The 17,424-nt window shown below is 33.6% G+C and overlaps 1 protein-coding gene across 3 annotated transcripts in view; it reads left to right on the top strand.

Annotated features, from left to right (window-relative positions):
- MINDY2 (MINDY lysine 48 deubiquitinase 2) overlaps nucleotides 1-17,424 on the top strand; it is a 76,447-nt gene that overhangs the window by 34,865 nt on the left and 24,158 nt on the right. For all 3 annotated transcript variants that reach the window (XM_055319976.1, XM_055319977.1, XM_055319978.1), the window contains exons 5-6: nucleotides 8,500-8,602; nucleotides 16,377-16,519. In XM_055319976.1, coding sequence (XP_055175951.1) covers nucleotides 8,500-8,602; nucleotides 16,377-16,519 — 246 coding nt within the window. The remainder of the gene's footprint in view (nucleotides 1-8,499; nucleotides 8,603-16,376; nucleotides 16,520-17,424) is intronic.

Below are 17,424 nucleotides of genomic sequence, written 5' to 3'. Positions count from 1 at the left end.
GAGATCATGACCTGAGCTGAAATGAAGAGTTCAACATTTAGCCAACTGAGCCATGCAGGCACTCCTCTGATTGTTATATTTTTGTGCTTTTTACCTGAAATTAGCCAAATTATTAGGTTAAGGGCTGTGTCCTCCAGATTGTTTAATCTGTTCAAGACTTCTGAGTGTAACTTCAAGGAGTTAGAAGTCAACTACAAACTGAACCCATTCTTACCAACACTTATTATGTTACTTGGAATATAGTCATACTAAAAGGTATAAAGTTGTATCTCATTGTGGATTTGTTTATATTTCTTTTGACTAATGTTGAGCATCTTTTCATGTGCTTATTGGCCATTTGCATATCTTCGTAGGAGAAATGTCTGCAGATACTTTCATCATTTTTAATTGAGCTATTTGTCTTTTTATTATTGAGTTGAAAGAGTTCTGTATATATTCTAGGTATAAGTCTCTTATTAGATACATGGTTTGTAACTATTTTCTAACATTCTGTGATAGTGTTTTCACTTTCCTGATGGTGTTCTTAAAGCCCAAAAGTTGTTAATTTTTTTTTTAAGATTTTATTTATTTATTCATTGGAGACACACAGAGAGAGGCAGAGACATAGGCAGAGGGAGAAGCAGGCTCCTCACAGGGAGTCCAATGTGGGACTTGATCCCGGGACCCTAGGATCATGCCCTGAGCCGAAGGCAGACTCTCAACCGCTGAGCCACCCAGGCATCCGCCAAAAGTTATTTAATTGATGAAGTCCAATTTATCTTTTTTTTTCTCTTGTTGCTTATGCTTTTGATGTCCTAAGAGGGCTTTCCCTAAGCCAAAATCACAGACCTACTCCTTATCTTCTTCTGAGAATTTTATCAAGTTTTAGTGCTAATATTTAGGAGTGTGATCAATTTTGAGTTAATCTTTGTATATAGTTTGATGAAGGATCCAGTTTTATTCTTTTGCACGTGGATATCCAGTTGTCCTAGTAGTATTTGTTGTACTCTTTGTAAAAGATTATCCTTTTCCCCATTAAATTGTCTTCATATTCAGAGTGATCTTTGTAAAATAACCCTCCCCTTGATTCCTGTGCCCCCCTCCTTTCCTTAAAAGCCTCCACTGTAATTCCAATAATATACAAAATCCTTATTAGAGTTTTTATGATAAGCTGCATGACCTAGACTCTGCCTGTCTGTCCAACTTCACCTCATATAATTCTCCTTTTTTTTTTTTTTTTAATTCTCTAGTAATGCTAATTGCTATTCTGTTCTTCAGACATGTCAAGTTCCTTTCAGGTTTTTGTACTAGCTGATTGTCTGCTGTGGACCATTGTCTTACTACCCTAAACACATTGTTCTCCCAGATCTTCATGTTTCTGGTACCTCATTATTCAAATCTCAGATCAATTATCACCTTGTTAGAGAGACCTTTTCTGACTTATTGAAATTAGTCACCCTCCTTTTCCCCAGTCATGACCTCTTCCATGATCCTATTTGATTTTCTTTACCACTTACAATTATCTGGAATTATTTATTCTTTTACTTGGTGGACTCTCATCTCCCACTAGAATGTATTATGAGGGCTAGGCTCTTATATCTCATTGTTTAGAATAGTGCTTGGCACATAGTAGGTTCTTAGTAAATACTGATGGATGGCACAAAGCATGCATACCTGTCCACATGTGTTTACTACAAGGACAGAGAGATCACAATAGCAATAGTTTCTTCACCCCTGCCCATTGGTAAAAGCAACTGGTAGTCTGGGCAAGAAAAGCATGGATTACTACAAACAAAGCATCTGTATCTTGGCATTCTGTCTCTGGAAGTATCACTGAAAAGCGTAACTATGTCCAGCATTTTATCTCTTTTATTTACTTATTTTGTGACAGAATGATTCTGTTGCTGTGAAAGGAAAAAACAAGGTAAAAGTTTGAAATCTATAGGTGTATATGAAATACCTCTTAGAACTGGTTAGTTCTCTGTATTCTGATGATGTATTCTGCTAATGATTATCTTACAAATAAGTCAGTTCTCTTAATGATAGGCACCAAAATTCAGCCACTGAGAGAACATTTCTTCATTATTACTTGATAACTAACTAACTATTTATTTATTTATTTATTTATTTATTTTATTTTTTTGGATAATTAACTCTTTAAAAGCACATTGGAAGCCAGGTAACAGTGGAAATGATATATTGAATGTACTAAAAGAAGACAAATGCTAACCTATAATCCTGTTCCCAGAAAAATTATCTTTCAAGAATGTAGCAAAATCATTTTGTAGATTAATTAAATTAAGATAGCTTCCTTGGGGTGCCTGACTGGCTCAGTCAGTAGAGAATGTGACTTGATCTCAGGGTTGTAAGTTCGAGCCCACATGGAGTGTAGAGCTTACTTAATTTCTTTTTTAATCTCAAAAAAAAAAAAGATAGCTTCCTAGTAATAGACCATCATTAATGGAAATTCTAAACAAGGATTTTAGAAAGAAGAAAAATAATCACAGATGGAGGGAAAAGTGAATGATAACATGATACATATGAGGATAAATATAGATAATTGTGGACTGTATCAAAAATAATGCTATCTTTTGGGATTTTAAAAAAGAATATGAGCAAATACAAAAATAATAACATAGGTTGGGAGGAAGTTAAAGTATTCTAAGGGCCTAGAATTAATAGTTCAAGAAGAGAATATTAACTTCTGACTTTGTGTAGGGACAGATGTTATAGTTCCTATAACTCCTTTGTCCAATGTGGTAGTCAAGGGTGGTATTTAAATTTAATGAAAAATTTAGTTTCTGAGTTGTATGCGGTACATTTCAATTGCTCAGTAGTCACATGTGGCTAGTGGATATTTTATTGAGCAACACAAATTTGGAATATTTCCATTATTACAGAATGTGCTATTGGATAACGCTCTTTTAGAGTAACTGTAAAAAGAATAGAAAAACATAGTGACTAACTTCTAAACAAGGAGAAAAGAGAAAAATGAATCAATCTAAAAAGAAAGAAGGAAAAAATGTAAAAGAATGTTGTACTGATGGGATAAAGAGAATAGATTTAATAAATTCAATATATAATTATAGCAATAGGACTAAATGCTATAGTTACAAGTGGTTCTGAGGCTAAACTATATGTATTTATTGTTCACAAGAGAGAAAAAACAAAGATTGCAAGTAAAGAGAAGAAAAAAAGATGCCATACAATTGCTTAATGTTTAATTTTGCTGAGGAGATACAATCATTTTAAATTTGTATGTGCCTGGAGACACCTAGAAAGTAAATACCTGGGCAGCCCTGGTGGCACAGCGGTTTAGCGCCGCCTGCAGCCCAGGGTGTGATCCTGGAGACCCGGGATCAAGTCCCACGTCAGGCTCCCTGCATGGAGCCTGCTTCTCCCTCTGCCTGTGTCTCTGCCTCTCTCTCTCTCTCTCTCTCTCTCTGTCGCTCATGAATAAATAAAGAAAACTTAAAAAAAAAGTAAGTAAATACCTGATTGATTGATCTTTCCTTGGACCCAAGGGAACTGTCACAAATAATAAAGGTCAGTTTTTGACAGTAAAAAATAAAATTTGTATGCATCTAATCCTCTAATCTTGAAGTACATAAAGCAAAATTTAACAGAATTATAAAAAGAAATAGATTGTCATAATGGAAGATGTTGTATCTTTCTCTGTAACTGATAGAAGCAGGAAACAAAACCTAAGAATATATATTCTTTAAAAAATTAATGAACTTTTTATTTTTGAATAATCTCAGATTCATAGGAAATTTACAAAGATATTACAGAGAATTCCTATGTACTTGTCACCCCATTTCTCTTTATCTTACATGACTTGGGTACACATGTCAAAATTTAATACTGGTTCATTACTATTAGCTGAATTATAGTCTTCATTCACACTTCACTGATTTATTTTTAAGTTTTTATTTCAATTCCAATTAGCATATAGTATAATATTAGTTTCAGGTGTATCATATAGTGATTCAGCACTTCCATATGTCCCCCAGTGCTCATCACAACACATGCACTCCTCAATCCCCATCACCTGTCTCACCCATCCCCCTATCCACCTCCTCTCTGGTAACCATCAGTGTGTTCTTTCTATAGTTAAGAGACTATTTCTTGGTTTGCTTCACTTTTTTTTTCCTCGTTTTTTTTAAGGATTTATATCATGTAGAGAGTATAGAATTTCCTCTGACCACAGTGCAATTAAAGCTAGAAATCAGTAGAAAAATAGAAATTGTTGAGCCAAAAAATTATAATGAAACTTAAGAGTATATTTTAAACTGCAGGGATCCCTGGGTGGCGCAGCGGTTTGGCGCCTGCCTTTGGCCCAGGGCGCGATCCTGGAGACCCGGGATCGAGTCCCACATCAGGCTCCCGGTGCATGGAGCCTGCTTCTCCCTCTGCCTGTGTCTCTGCCTCTCTCTCCCTCTCTCTGTGACTATCATAAATAAAAAAAAAAAATAAAAATAAATAAATAAATAAATAAATAAATAAACTGCACAATAACTAAATCCAAAACTTGTGAGATTTAGCTAAAAGAACTTTTACAGGACTTTTTAAAGCCCTAAATTCATATATTAATGTGAAAGTTAATAAGCTGTATATCCATTTTAAGAGCAGAAGGTATTTAAAAAAGATCAGAACGTATTTTTAAAAAGCAAAAAGTGTTAAGGTAGAAAGTAAATATGTAATAAAGAAGGTTAACAAAGCTAAAATTCTGCAAATAAACGTTCTTCAGAAAGAATTTTAAAATGACAAACAGAAGCGGTGCCCTGACTGGCTTAGTCGGTAGACTCTACGACTCATGATCTTGGAGTTGTGAGTTCGAGCCCCACATTGGGTATAGAGATTACTTAAAAATAAGATCTCTGGGGTGCCTTGGTGGCTCAGTTGGTTGAGCACCTGCCTTTAGCTCAGATCATGATCCTGGGATCCCAGGATCAAGCCCGCATTGAGCTCCCTGCTGGATTGGCAGCCAGCTTCTTCCTCTCTAGCTCTTGTGCTCTCCCATTCTCTCCTTCTCTCTCTTTCAAATAAATAAATAATTTCTTTAAAATAAATAAATAAAAATAAGATCTTTTAAAAAATAAATAAAATAACAGAAAATGAAATTTTAAAAATATGCCATTTACATTGCATAAGTTCCTATGAATAAAACTGACAAAAAGATCTGCAAGACCTCTGTGTGGACAATTTTAAATTTGAGAGAAATTAGAGACCTATAAATGGAAGTCTCTATTCTTAGATTTTAGATTTTAAGACAATTTATACAGATGTCTGTTCTCTCTAAATTAGTTTCAGTATGACCCCAAACAAAATCCCAAAAGATTTATGGGGAGTAATTGTAGAATGAGACAAGTGGATTCTGTAATTTATGTGGAAATGCAAAAGGCTGGGAGTGGAAGCCATGATATGCTTGAAGCAGAAAAGCAGGGAGGACTTGTTCTTCCAGATAGGAAATATTTTAAATATTGTAATTAAGAATTGGACCAATGATAGAGAATAGAGAAGCTAACAAGACCATGCATATATAGACAGAAATAGGGCACTGTAGAGCAGGAGAAAGGCAGTCCTTACAATAAAAGGTGCTAATAAGGCAATTAGGTAGCTATTGCATATCTAATTAGATAACCAATTAGAAAAGAATGAAATCATTTCTCCCAACTTACAGCATAAAATTGTTTCCATATACATTGATGTTTAACTGTAAAAGCTAAAACTGCAAAAGTTTGAGTGTATGTTTCTGACCTTAATGATAGAAAAGGATTTCTAAAACAAATACATTAACCATGAAGAACTTTGGTAAACATGACTACATTAAAATTGAGAACTTGTGTTTTTTTAGAGAAATTCCAAAGAAAATGTAAAAGCAAGCTACTAAGTAGAAGATGATTATAATTTCTATGGATTAACATCCAGAATGTATAAAGAGCTCCTACAAATATATATATATATATATATATATATATATATATATATATTTTTTTTTAAGATAGACAACTCAGTTTAAAAAAAAAAAAAGGAGCAAATGACTTGAACAGGCACTTTATAAAAGAGGATATCCAAACAGCTAGTCAACATAGCTAGTCATCAGGGAAATGCAACTTAAAATCAAAATGAGATATCACTATACACCCATTAGAACATAGAACAATTAATATTTAAAACTCTGACAGTACTAAGTGTTGGAGAAGATGCGCAATGTAGAGACTTATTTCCTGCTGAGAAAATAAATGGACATTCTATTTTGGAAAGTGGTCTGGAGTTCTCTAGCAAAATTGAGAATAAGCATACCTTAAGACTTAGCGATTTGACAAGACACGTTCCCTAGAGAAACTCTTTATGTGTAGAATAGGATAAATGTATAAGAATATTCATAACAGTACTATCTGTCATAGCCCCAAACTGTCAGCATCCAAGATAGCCATCAAAAAATGAATGATAAAAAAAATTATGGTATATTCATGCTGTGGGAAACTATACAATGAAAATGAACAAAGAACAGCTATACACCACTACATATAACCACCTAGCATATAATATATTTGCTTATTTGGTTTGTTGTCTTTACTCTAGAATGTAAACTTTATGAAAGCATAGACCATCTCTTTTGTTCACTGCGGAGTCTGCAGTTTCTCTAACAGCACCTAATACATAGCAGTACATAAAAGGCTCCCAAAGGAATTAATTGAATGAAATACTAATGTAGAGGTTTGGCCTATGAAAACTTGAAATCTTTGTATTATTTATTCCTGGTCTATAGAAGTGCAACTGATTTTTGTATATTGATCTTGTTTTGATTATAGTTGTATTTTTGTGGATTTCTTAGGATTGAAAATTCAGGTGCTTTCGAAAGACTTAATGAAATTGAGTCACTAAGGAAAATTGCTGTAAACAGTAAAAGTGTTAAGAATAATGAAAATATGAAGGAATTGTGCCCTCAGATTGCTTCTTAAGGGTCTAAGTTTTCACTTTAAATCAAAACTGGAAAAAAAATTAAAATAAATAAATAAATAAATCAAAACTGGAAGTCATACTCTTGTGTTGTTTATGTAGAATCATAAGACTCTGCTTTCAAAGAAAAGGCCTTATTTGGCTCTGCCTCAAAAGATCGACAATGAGTACATTGTGTATTTTAACATGAAATGTTCAAGATGTGTATATAACATTTTTTCAACAACTCCCTGATTTGACTTTTTTCAATTAACTGTTCTTCTCAACAGTCCGTCCCACAGTGGTTCAGAGGCTTTTCCATTCTAGAATTTTGCAAGTTTGCAAGTACAAAAAAATTATAGTCTAAAGCAGTTTTTCCTAAACTTTGCTATGAAGCAGTGGAATGAAAATTTAGACAACTGAGAAGCAACTTGAGCCTGGAATTCTTTTAGATCTTTTTAACAAGTTCCTCAGTTTGAGAAACAATGTCCAGAGTATTATTTATACAGATACATGTGAAGACTTATGGTATTCACAGTGTAAATATTCAAGAAGATCATTTGGATGTGGAAAGAAAACATTGGTCCTCTTATATCATTGCATTAATTTCTATTTGTTTAATTATAGATAGATCAGTACATGTAGTTTATAAGTAAATATATTTTACAGATGGGATGGCAATAAAAACATGTTGTTTAGACAGCAGAAACCTGTTTTTTTCTTCAAAAGTCAAAGCAAAGTATAATGGAAGCAGAGTAGAGATGCCCAGTTTCATTTTCCTATAGCTTAAAACTTTGCGTTTACTTTTCTATTCTACTGCCAAAGACAAAGATTAAATAAGATTTGTGAGGCATGGATGCCTGGGTGGCTCAGCAGTTGAACGTCTGCCTTTGGTTCAGGTTGTGATCCCAGGGTCCTGAGATCAAGTTCTGCAGGAGGTTCCCAATAGGGAGCCTGCTTATCCCTCTGTCTATGTCTCTGCCTCTCTCTCTGGGTCTCTCATGAATAAATAAATAAAATCTTAAAAAACAAAAACAACAAAAAAAAAAAAAAACAAGAAAAAGACTTGTGAGACAAATACTGTCCTTGATTAATAATTAACTTTTCTTCAGGAAAATGACATAGTTATGTCTACTTGCATCTCCACTATACTTTGCTAAGAACTAAATAATAAATAAAATGGGAGAACTTTAATTCCATAAGTTATTTTAAATGCAGAATATTTGTTTTTTAGAAAAAAACTGAAATCCTCTTATTTTTCCTCCTGAAATAGTTTTCTTTTTATTTTAATCACATAAATGCATCTTTATAACCTTAAATAAAGTTGCATGTTATAATCCCTTTTCATTATTTTTTGCATAACTGAGGTACAGCTAAGCATTATTTTTCATACTATGTTATAGTGAGCTATAAACAAAATTAGAAAGAAACTGTTGGATGTTGATTTTCTTTTTCATAAGTAATACTTTTATACTTAATATAATATTAGAATAAAACCCTAAAGAGTGATAATGGGTTTCTTTGTTATTGTTTTTCATCCTATGATGATTAGTGAGACAGTCATTTGTTTTCTAGATTGATGACATTGTAAAAGCTGTTGGTAACTGCAGCTACAACCAACTAGTGGAGAAGATCATCTCCTGTAAGCAGTCAGACAATAGTGAGCTGGTTAGTGAAGGTGGGTGAGTGTTGCTATTACCTGACTTATTCTTGGCAGAATAACTTGTCTTATAATTTAGTATCTTTTAAATGTCATAAATAAGACTTCTAAAAAATATAAGTGATGCTACTTGTAGGAATTAAAAGAAATAATTATTCATAAAGATACCAGTGAAAGGTATTTTCCAGAACTCTTTTCACTGAACTTCTAAAATCAGGCCTAGATTCTACTAAAATTCTTTGGAATCACTAGTTAGCTTTGATATGTTCTATTACCCAGGAGTTATTGATAGTTACTTTTTAAAAAAAAGTATTATTATTTGGGAGTACTGAGTAAACTTTATAATTCATCTTCTAATTGACTGGAATGAGTATTATGAACTCAAATGTTTATTTTAGTAGAGCTCTGCCTTATGTTTCAGTACAATATAGTATATTAAAGCACTTTAATGAAAGTATACCTGTAATCATCTGATTTTCCTAATCCCTAACTAATTAAAATTGCTAAATTTATCATCATAGAAGCAGTTTCATGTTTTTTCAGCTGTGTTCTTGTCATTGAAAGGAAAAGCACATTTGAAACCAGAGTGCCATCAGGAGCCATTGTATTTGGATATACCTTTCCTACCACTCACTTCACTTTCTCATAAATATGCACCAATACTCAGGCTGCTGTTCTCCTCTTTTTGAAGGATAAATGAAAGAGAAATAATGAGAAGTAGGGGATGGGCTTCATCATCCTCTCTCAGACATAAGCCTTTTACATGAGGTATAATGAAAGTTGATTATAATCACCACATTTTTAAAAAATGACTACAAGAGTATATACAAACATATAAGAGAAGATATGTACATGAATCACATACTATGTTAATCAGAACCCAAGTAATTATATTATTCAATTATCCATAAATTTAACACATTTATTCAAGAAGCAGGTAGCAAGAAAACAATATTTTAGTGGAGGCTTTTACTTGGAATAAATACATAAATATACAGGGATATCATCATATCATCACTGATATGTATGACAGCTCTTTCACTACAACTCAAGACAACAAAGTTTAATTTTAGGGGAAAGAGGAGCAACAAAAGCTGTTTAAAAAAACACTTTCAATTAACAAAATTCCACTCACTAGAACTTTTTTTTTTTTTTAAGATTTTATTCATTTATTCATGAGAGACATAGAGACAGAAAGAGAAAGGCAGAGACACAGGCAGAGGGAGAAGCAGGCTCCATGCAGGGAGCCTGACGTGGGACTTGATACCAGGTCCCCAGGATCAGGCGCTGGGCCGAAGGTGACACTAAACTGCTGAGCCACCCGGCCTGCCCAGTCACTAGAACTTTCTATTCCCTACCCAAATCTAAAAAAAAACAGACGGTAAAGAAAATTTCCATGTGTAGATTCCAGGTTTCTCAGTAACTTCCAATATGCTATTCAGTAGTAAGAGAGGGAGCAATAGGATTCAGCAAATGTTAACAGATTGAATGATAACTATAGAAGTGATATTGAGGTGAATAGGCTTATAGGGTAGGAAGCTATAGCGAACAGTTGGTAATAGTATTTTCCCCAAGCCAGGGTGTAATGTACTTAGAAAGTAAGCTAATTAACAAAGTAAACAACAACAAAAATCCAGCCCCTTCATCACTTCTCCTTTTTTTTATTATTATTATTTATGATAGTCACACAGAGAGAGAGAGAGAGAGAGGCAGAGACATAGGCAGAGGGAGAAGCAGGCTCCATGCACCGGGAGCCCGACGTGGGATTCGATCCCGGGTCTCCAGGATGGTGCCCTGGGCCAAAGGCAGGCGCCAAACCGCTGCGCCACCCAGGGATCCCACTTCTCCTTTCTTTCAGCCTGATGTTACTACTGTTATTACAATTTTTCTAACATTGATTCCCCAGGGTAACAAAAAATTACAGCTATATAGTATTGATATCTTGAGAACTCCTTGATGAAAGCAAGGAAGGAATCATCCTCTTTAGTGCTATAGAATTTGGGTAATATGTACCAGAATTGATTAATTCCTTGATATTTAAATTTTGTAATGTAGATTTCTGCATATCAGACTTTTATATCAAGGAATAATTATATGTGGAATTCAGTACAATTAAAAAGCTAAACTAGTTTTTTTTTTTTTTTAAGATTTTATTTACTTGTTTATGAGATACACAGAGAGAGAGAGAGGCAGAGACACAGGTAGAGGGAAAAGCAGGCTCCATGCAGGGAACGTGACGTGGGACTCGATCCCAAGTCTCCAGGATCACACATGTAGCAATTAGCTTCCCCTGATTGTTTTCTTCCTCATATTTTCTTAGGTATAGTGTTTATTTTTTTTATTTTTTTATTTTTTTAGGTATAGTGTTTAGCTGAAGGAGTCTGCTTTCTTTTTCTTTTTGACCCATAACTATAACTTTCTTTCTGAATCCATAAAATATCCAAAAGGTGATTTCTAATCCTTCTTTATTAAAAAGTATTAAGCTTTAATCTCAGGTGATAACCATGTATATATATATATATATATATATATATATATATATATTTATGATAGTCACACACAGAGAAAGAGAGAGACAGAGACATAGGCAGAGGGAGAAGCAGGCTCCATGCACCGGGAGCCCGACATGGGATTCGATCCCGGGTCTCCAGGATCGCGCCCTGGGCCAAAGGCAGGCGCCAAACCGCTGCGCCACCCAGGGATCCCCGATAACCATATTTTTTAAATTCAAATATTTCATCTCTATAAGGTGTAGATTACAAGAAATATTTTTACTATCATTCTTTTCTGATGAAAAAGCAATAATATTTAGCTAAATAGAGTTAGATATTCTTTCACCTTCTTTCAGATAACATTTTTTTTTCTTTTGGTGGCAGTACCTTCTAAGTAAAAGTACGGAACTTTTACCTGTACATAGAGTATGTATTTATTTGCTACCTCTTTTGGGTGGCAGTCCTTTCTAGTTTTGAATTTAGTTGTAATGATGGGTGTGGCATGGCAGCAAAAATCAATAAGGAAAAAAAATAGCACAGTACCAGCTGCCAGACTCCACCAGAGCTGGTCAGTTAATTCCAGATGCTTTCTCAGGAATAATTTCTTCCTTAACAGTTATTCCTAAGTTTAAAAAATTGCTTATATAATTCCAGAATATTCATTCATTCAAATATTTATTTGAATTCAAATATTCATTCAAATATGTATTATGTGCCATAAACATTGAAGTTTATAGTTTGAATTCATGTCATTTCTGATTAAATGATATTGATTTTCCCTTTATTTTGAAAACTTTCAAACCCATAAAAAAGTTAGAACAATGATTATATATATATATATATATATATACTTTGCCTAAATTCATCAATTATTAACATACTGAAGTTTTGCTTTCTTTCTGTTATACACGCACACACACACTTTTTCCTAAATCATGTGAGAATTAGTTGCAAATATTATATAGCCCGTTACCTATTAAGTTGTCTCCTAAAAACAAAGAATTCTTCTTTGTAGTCACAAAAGAATTATCTCAGGAAATTTAGCATCAATACAATCTTTATCTTATATGCAGTTCATATTTTCAATTTTTTAGGTATCCCAATAAGTCCCCTTATAGCTTTGAATTTTTACAATATAGGCTCTAGTCAAGAATCATTTAATCGTCATATCAATTTAGCTTCCTGTAATCTAGAACAGATCCCTAATCTTTTTCTTTCCTTTTTTTTTTTTTTGATCTTTTCTGATCCTGACTTTTCCTAATAGTCCAAGCCAGTTTTTTCATAGAATAATCCTCAATTTGGATTCATTTTATTGCTTCCTCATGAGTATATTTTTGGTGGGAATACTACAAAGGTGATACTGTATCTTTCCCAGTGCATCAAATCAAGTGGCATAAGATGTCTGATTATCCCTTTATTGGTGATGTTGAAATATGATTAAACTGGTATCTGCTAGATTTTTTGTTGTAAAGATGTCCTTTGCCTTTTGTAATTAATTAATAAGTAATCTCTGACATTATACTTTGAAACTGCATGAATACCCTGTTCCCTAATAATCCTTCAGCCAGTACAATTGGCACTTAGTGATTCTTGTCTGAGTCAACCATTACTATAGTGGTTATATTTCTATTATTCCTTCTACATTTATTAGTTGGCAGTCTTTTGTAAAAATGAAAAGTGTTTTCTCATCCCCCATTAAAAAATTTTTATCAGTGTAGACTCAGATTCTTTTTTATTCATTATGTTATTTTCAGTTATTATCCTGACTCTTTGATGCTTAGGATTGTCTTAGATTTATCCAGTGGAATTCTCTCAACCTCGATCCCATGTTCGTTTAACATGTCTTCATTTGTTGAGTACTTCCTTATTTATGGCACAACGGTTATTTTGGGCTCCCTACCACATCCCTGGAATCAATGAGCCCTTGTATTTTCAAAGAAAATATGTATATACGTTCTACTAAAAGGTATTGTTTTGCCCCATCCTCTTGGGGAAAAATAATTAATGTAATGTACTTGATTTTTTTAAATTGAAGTAGATGAAATTAAAAAGAAAATTGTTTAAAACTCTCACAGTGACAAAGTTCTGATTGGGTTTAAATTTGAATGCACATCTTAAGCACTGCCAAATCTAACCAACATTTAAAAATAAGCCAAGTTTCCTTTTCTCCTATATCCTCTTTTTGTTCCTTTTTGCCTAATTTTAGTGCCTCTGTTTCTATTTCAGTTCCTTTAAGGCATTTAGTACTTTTGTGTTTTCTAATAACTCCTCAGTAATGGAGAAGAGTAATTGATAAATTTAGTATTGAATTTCTCAACCTAAGAAACATTTTCAAACACACTAATGTCAAGAAAACAATTTTTAATTTAAATTTACTTTTGGTAATATAATTTTATTATTACTGTTATTTTAACGTTTACCTTATTTAGTATTATTAGTAACAGTATCTACAAATTAAAATTGAAATTTAAGGGGTGCCTGGTTGGTTCAGTTGGTTAGGCATCCAATTCTTGATCTCAGGTCAGGTCTTCATCTCAGGGTCATGAGTTCAAGCTCCACGTTCAGGCTCCTAGCATGGAGCATACTTTAAAAAAAAATGAAGTTTAAGCTAAATGTTGAAAATCAACTGTTAATTTGAAGCAATGCAGAAAGTAAACTGCTATGTAACACTTAGAACTATTTACCAAAATTTGTTTAATTAGTTGTGAAAAGTTTAAACTAGATTAGGCTTTTGAATATGCCATGAATATCACAGAGGTGATTTTAAGAGTTGGTAAAAGAATTAGGAAACATTGTTCTCTATAAGTCTAGATTAGGATATGCTTTATAGCTTGGGAGAAATACAATTCAGTTTGCATTTGTAATAATCAGCACTAAATTTTTAAACTTAATACCAGTAATTCTCCTGGGTTCCAGTCTTCACTTTGCTATAACTAGTTTTATGTCCTTGAGCAAGTCATGCATTCCCTCTGAGCTGATGTCCTGTTCTCTAGAAAGAAGTAGCTAAGAAAGACGTTTCTAGTGCAGGATTTTTAAATTTCACACACATGAAGTAATGTTGTGAGTTCAGTAATCACTGATTTTTCATATCTTTTTGAAAAAGATTTTTAGAGAGGATATTGTGTAAGGTGTGGGAGGGTTCTTTAGAAACATCCTTATGCAGGAAGCGTTTAGTAATGTGGATATTATGTAGAGCAGTGGTACTTCTCAGCATGGGTATAGTGCTTAAAACTAAAACTATTATGTAGCTAGTGCTTTAGTATATAACATACATTCTCTCTACTCAGTAACTTAGTACTTAGCAAAGTTAATGATAATAATTGAAGGGGGGAGCTCTTCTAAATGTATAAACCCAAGAAGATGCAAATAGGCTATACATTTCCTGTCTCAGGGGCCTTCTGTATAACTTTTTGCACCTCCCCTCTAACCTTAACAAATTCCTTTGAATAGTGTGATACATTGGTAGCTTTTTACAACCACTTGGCAGCTTAAAGTTCTATAGCTTGACACTAAGGGTGAGGGGTGCAGAGGAAGTGAAATAAACCTGTTATCCTGCTGCCTCTGGCTCTACCAAGTTTATTTTCAATTTATTGTTGAGGTGTCAGTTTCTTAATGTAAGTTCATCTTTCTTCCCTATATCTGCACTTCTCTGCTCACTTTTAAAACTTTTTAGAGCATTCTCTTCCACCCCACCCCTACCTGCATTGCATCTGTGACATTCCTTATTAAAGAAAGGAGCAAAAAGATGAAGGAAGATACAGAAGGAAAGAAGAAAAATACAGCCTTTTAAATTATTTATACAGATTATTATTCCTGGCAGTTATGTTCTTTTTTTTTTTTTTAAGATTTTATTTATTTATTCATGAGAGACACAGAGAAAGAGTAGCAGAGGCACAGGCAGAGGGAGAAGCAGGCTCCATGCAGGGAGCCCGACGTGGGACTCGATCCTGAGTCTCCAGGATCAGGCCCTGGGCCGAAGGTGGCGCTAAACTGCTGAGCCACCCAGGCTACCCAGTTATGTTCTATAAAGTTGCTGTGAACATTGAATTCATGAATACTGAACCACTGCTCCTAGGGGGAAATACAAGATTAGGTTCCTATGAGCCTCTGGACACAAGATTTTCATCAACCGATCAATATATAACCTTGTTTTATTTGTGTTTCTATTTAGAGACACCTTATTTAATACATATTGTTGCTTCATTAACGTTATACTCATGGCCAACAGCAGTGTAACTCATGTCTGAATGAATCTGCAAAAATACATGTTTTCTCTGTAAGACATATCACACAGCCTTTGACTACTCAGCACTTCAACAGTATGGTTGGGGGCCATTTTACACAGTAAAAGTTACCCCAAAAGACACACCTAATAGACTGTAAAAATCGTTTATAGTAAGAAAGCTGAAACAAGATGGCAGACATTGCTTGGTTTGATCTCAGGTTTGACAACAGTGGGGAATGTGTGCATTGAATGGCTCAAAATTTTTGCCACTTTGCACATATCCAAGGTTGACCCTGAAAGCACAGCAAGAATTGATTTTGGATTTATAAATAAATTTTAGTTAGTAGGCAAGTTTGCAAGTATGAAACTGTACAAATATTCCATTGTGTTTTGAAAACAAAAGAGATCATTGCTGTCTCTGAACTTGATATATCTACATAGTGAAGTGGTGTATGTTGGAGGACATTAGGATAAAAATGGCATCAGTTAGTTATACACTGTTTTCTGTTTGTTCTCACCTGTTTTCAGTTTTCTAAGGCAAAAACCGAACAGTTTGTGAATTGAGAATTATGTGGGATCTTTGTTAACATCTTAGAGTAACTCATGTTGTTAAGGGTACTTTTAATTGCTGAACACTTTTCCATTGGGAAGGTAGTTGTTGCCATACATCTTTCATTCCTACCTACTTTTTAAATTGCTAACTCTTGCCTTCTTATTTGTTTTAAAGGGTTTTAGTTTTATTGTGTCTATATCTTTTATTTTTAGCTGCCTGAAATCCTTTTTTGGAAATAGGTGAAGTATAAGTAAATACATTTATTGTTAAAAAGAATTTCATGTAACTGTTACTTTAGAATGGAGAATGTCTATAGACACATCTTCTATTGCAAAATTAGAAGAATCTTCAATTTGGAGTCATCAGGTTATAATATCAAAATCTTATTTTGGAGTCATCAGGTTATAGTATCAAAATCTTATTTTGATTGGCCTTTCTTCATACTTGGAACACAATGTAAATAGAAAAACTTCTTAATTCTGAAATTATTTTTCCATCTAATATTATGCATTGGTTCCATAGGCTTTGTAGCTGAGCAGTTTCTAAATAACACAGCCACTCAACTGACATACCATGGATTATGTGAACTAACTTCAACGGTTCAGGAAGGAGAACTTTGTGTGTTCTTTCGGAATAATCATTTTAGCACCATGACCAAATACAAGGTATGATATAGAAATAGCTATTAATTATTCTAAATTAAAGGAGCTGGATTTAGAGATGTTTTATGATCTACTTCAAAATTTAAATTCCGCATAATGTTTATTCATCAAATTATAAGGTAATTATTAAATACTTCTTTAGGATGTAATGGATTTGCAATTTAAGTGTTACTTCAAATCAGCTTTTTGTTTTAAATCTCAACTCCTTTTATCATAGATTACCGCATTAAAAAGTATTATTTTTCTTTCTAAGAAAAAAATTAAAGATAACTCTTAGAGATTGAACTAGGATCGCTGTTAATGGTGGATGTATATATTTGCGGGCTAAGGGAACTTAGAAGAAAGAATGAGGATTTGTCTTTATGATAGTGTTTACTATTAAAGCTATCAATGTGACTTTAAATTCTTCTTATGCCATTTATGGCTCTGCCAAAAGTCTTACTGATTTATCCTTTTGTTAACTCTTCATCCATCTCTTCCATTTTTATAGCTGCCACCTAATTGAGGAGTTTCTCAACTTATAGGGAGGGTTCTGTGGTAGAATACTGCTCTGATCATGTCAATAATATAGCAAAAATGCTCAGTAGCACTCAGTGCCGAGAGGATAAAAATGCAAGGTATTTTCTACTATTCTGTGCCAACACTTTGCTTCAGCATATTATAGCTTGCCTACTCATTAATAATTGTCTATCCTCATACATATTTTATCCTTTCCCATTTCTACACTTTTACTACCATTTCTTACTCCTTAATTCCTATTTGAAAAGATCTCAGTCCTTTTATCCTATCCACATTTCACCTAGCTGTCAAGCATTTCAAATACTATCTCTCCAGTACAGCTACTCTTTTTCTCCTTAAACCAGTAGTTCTCAACCAGATTGTATGCTAGAACTACCTGGAAGCTTTTT

The sequence above is a fragment of the Nyctereutes procyonoides genome, unplaced genomic scaffold (genome assembly GCF_905146905.1).
Source record: "Nyctereutes procyonoides isolate TBG_1078 unplaced genomic scaffold, NYPRO_anot_genome, whole genome shotgun sequence".
NCBI classification, from domain to species: domain Eukaryota; kingdom Metazoa; phylum Chordata; class Mammalia; order Carnivora; family Canidae; genus Nyctereutes; species Nyctereutes procyonoides.
The sequence above is the reverse complement of the archived record's forward strand: the minus strand, read 5'-3'. Positions and strand labels throughout refer to the sequence as shown.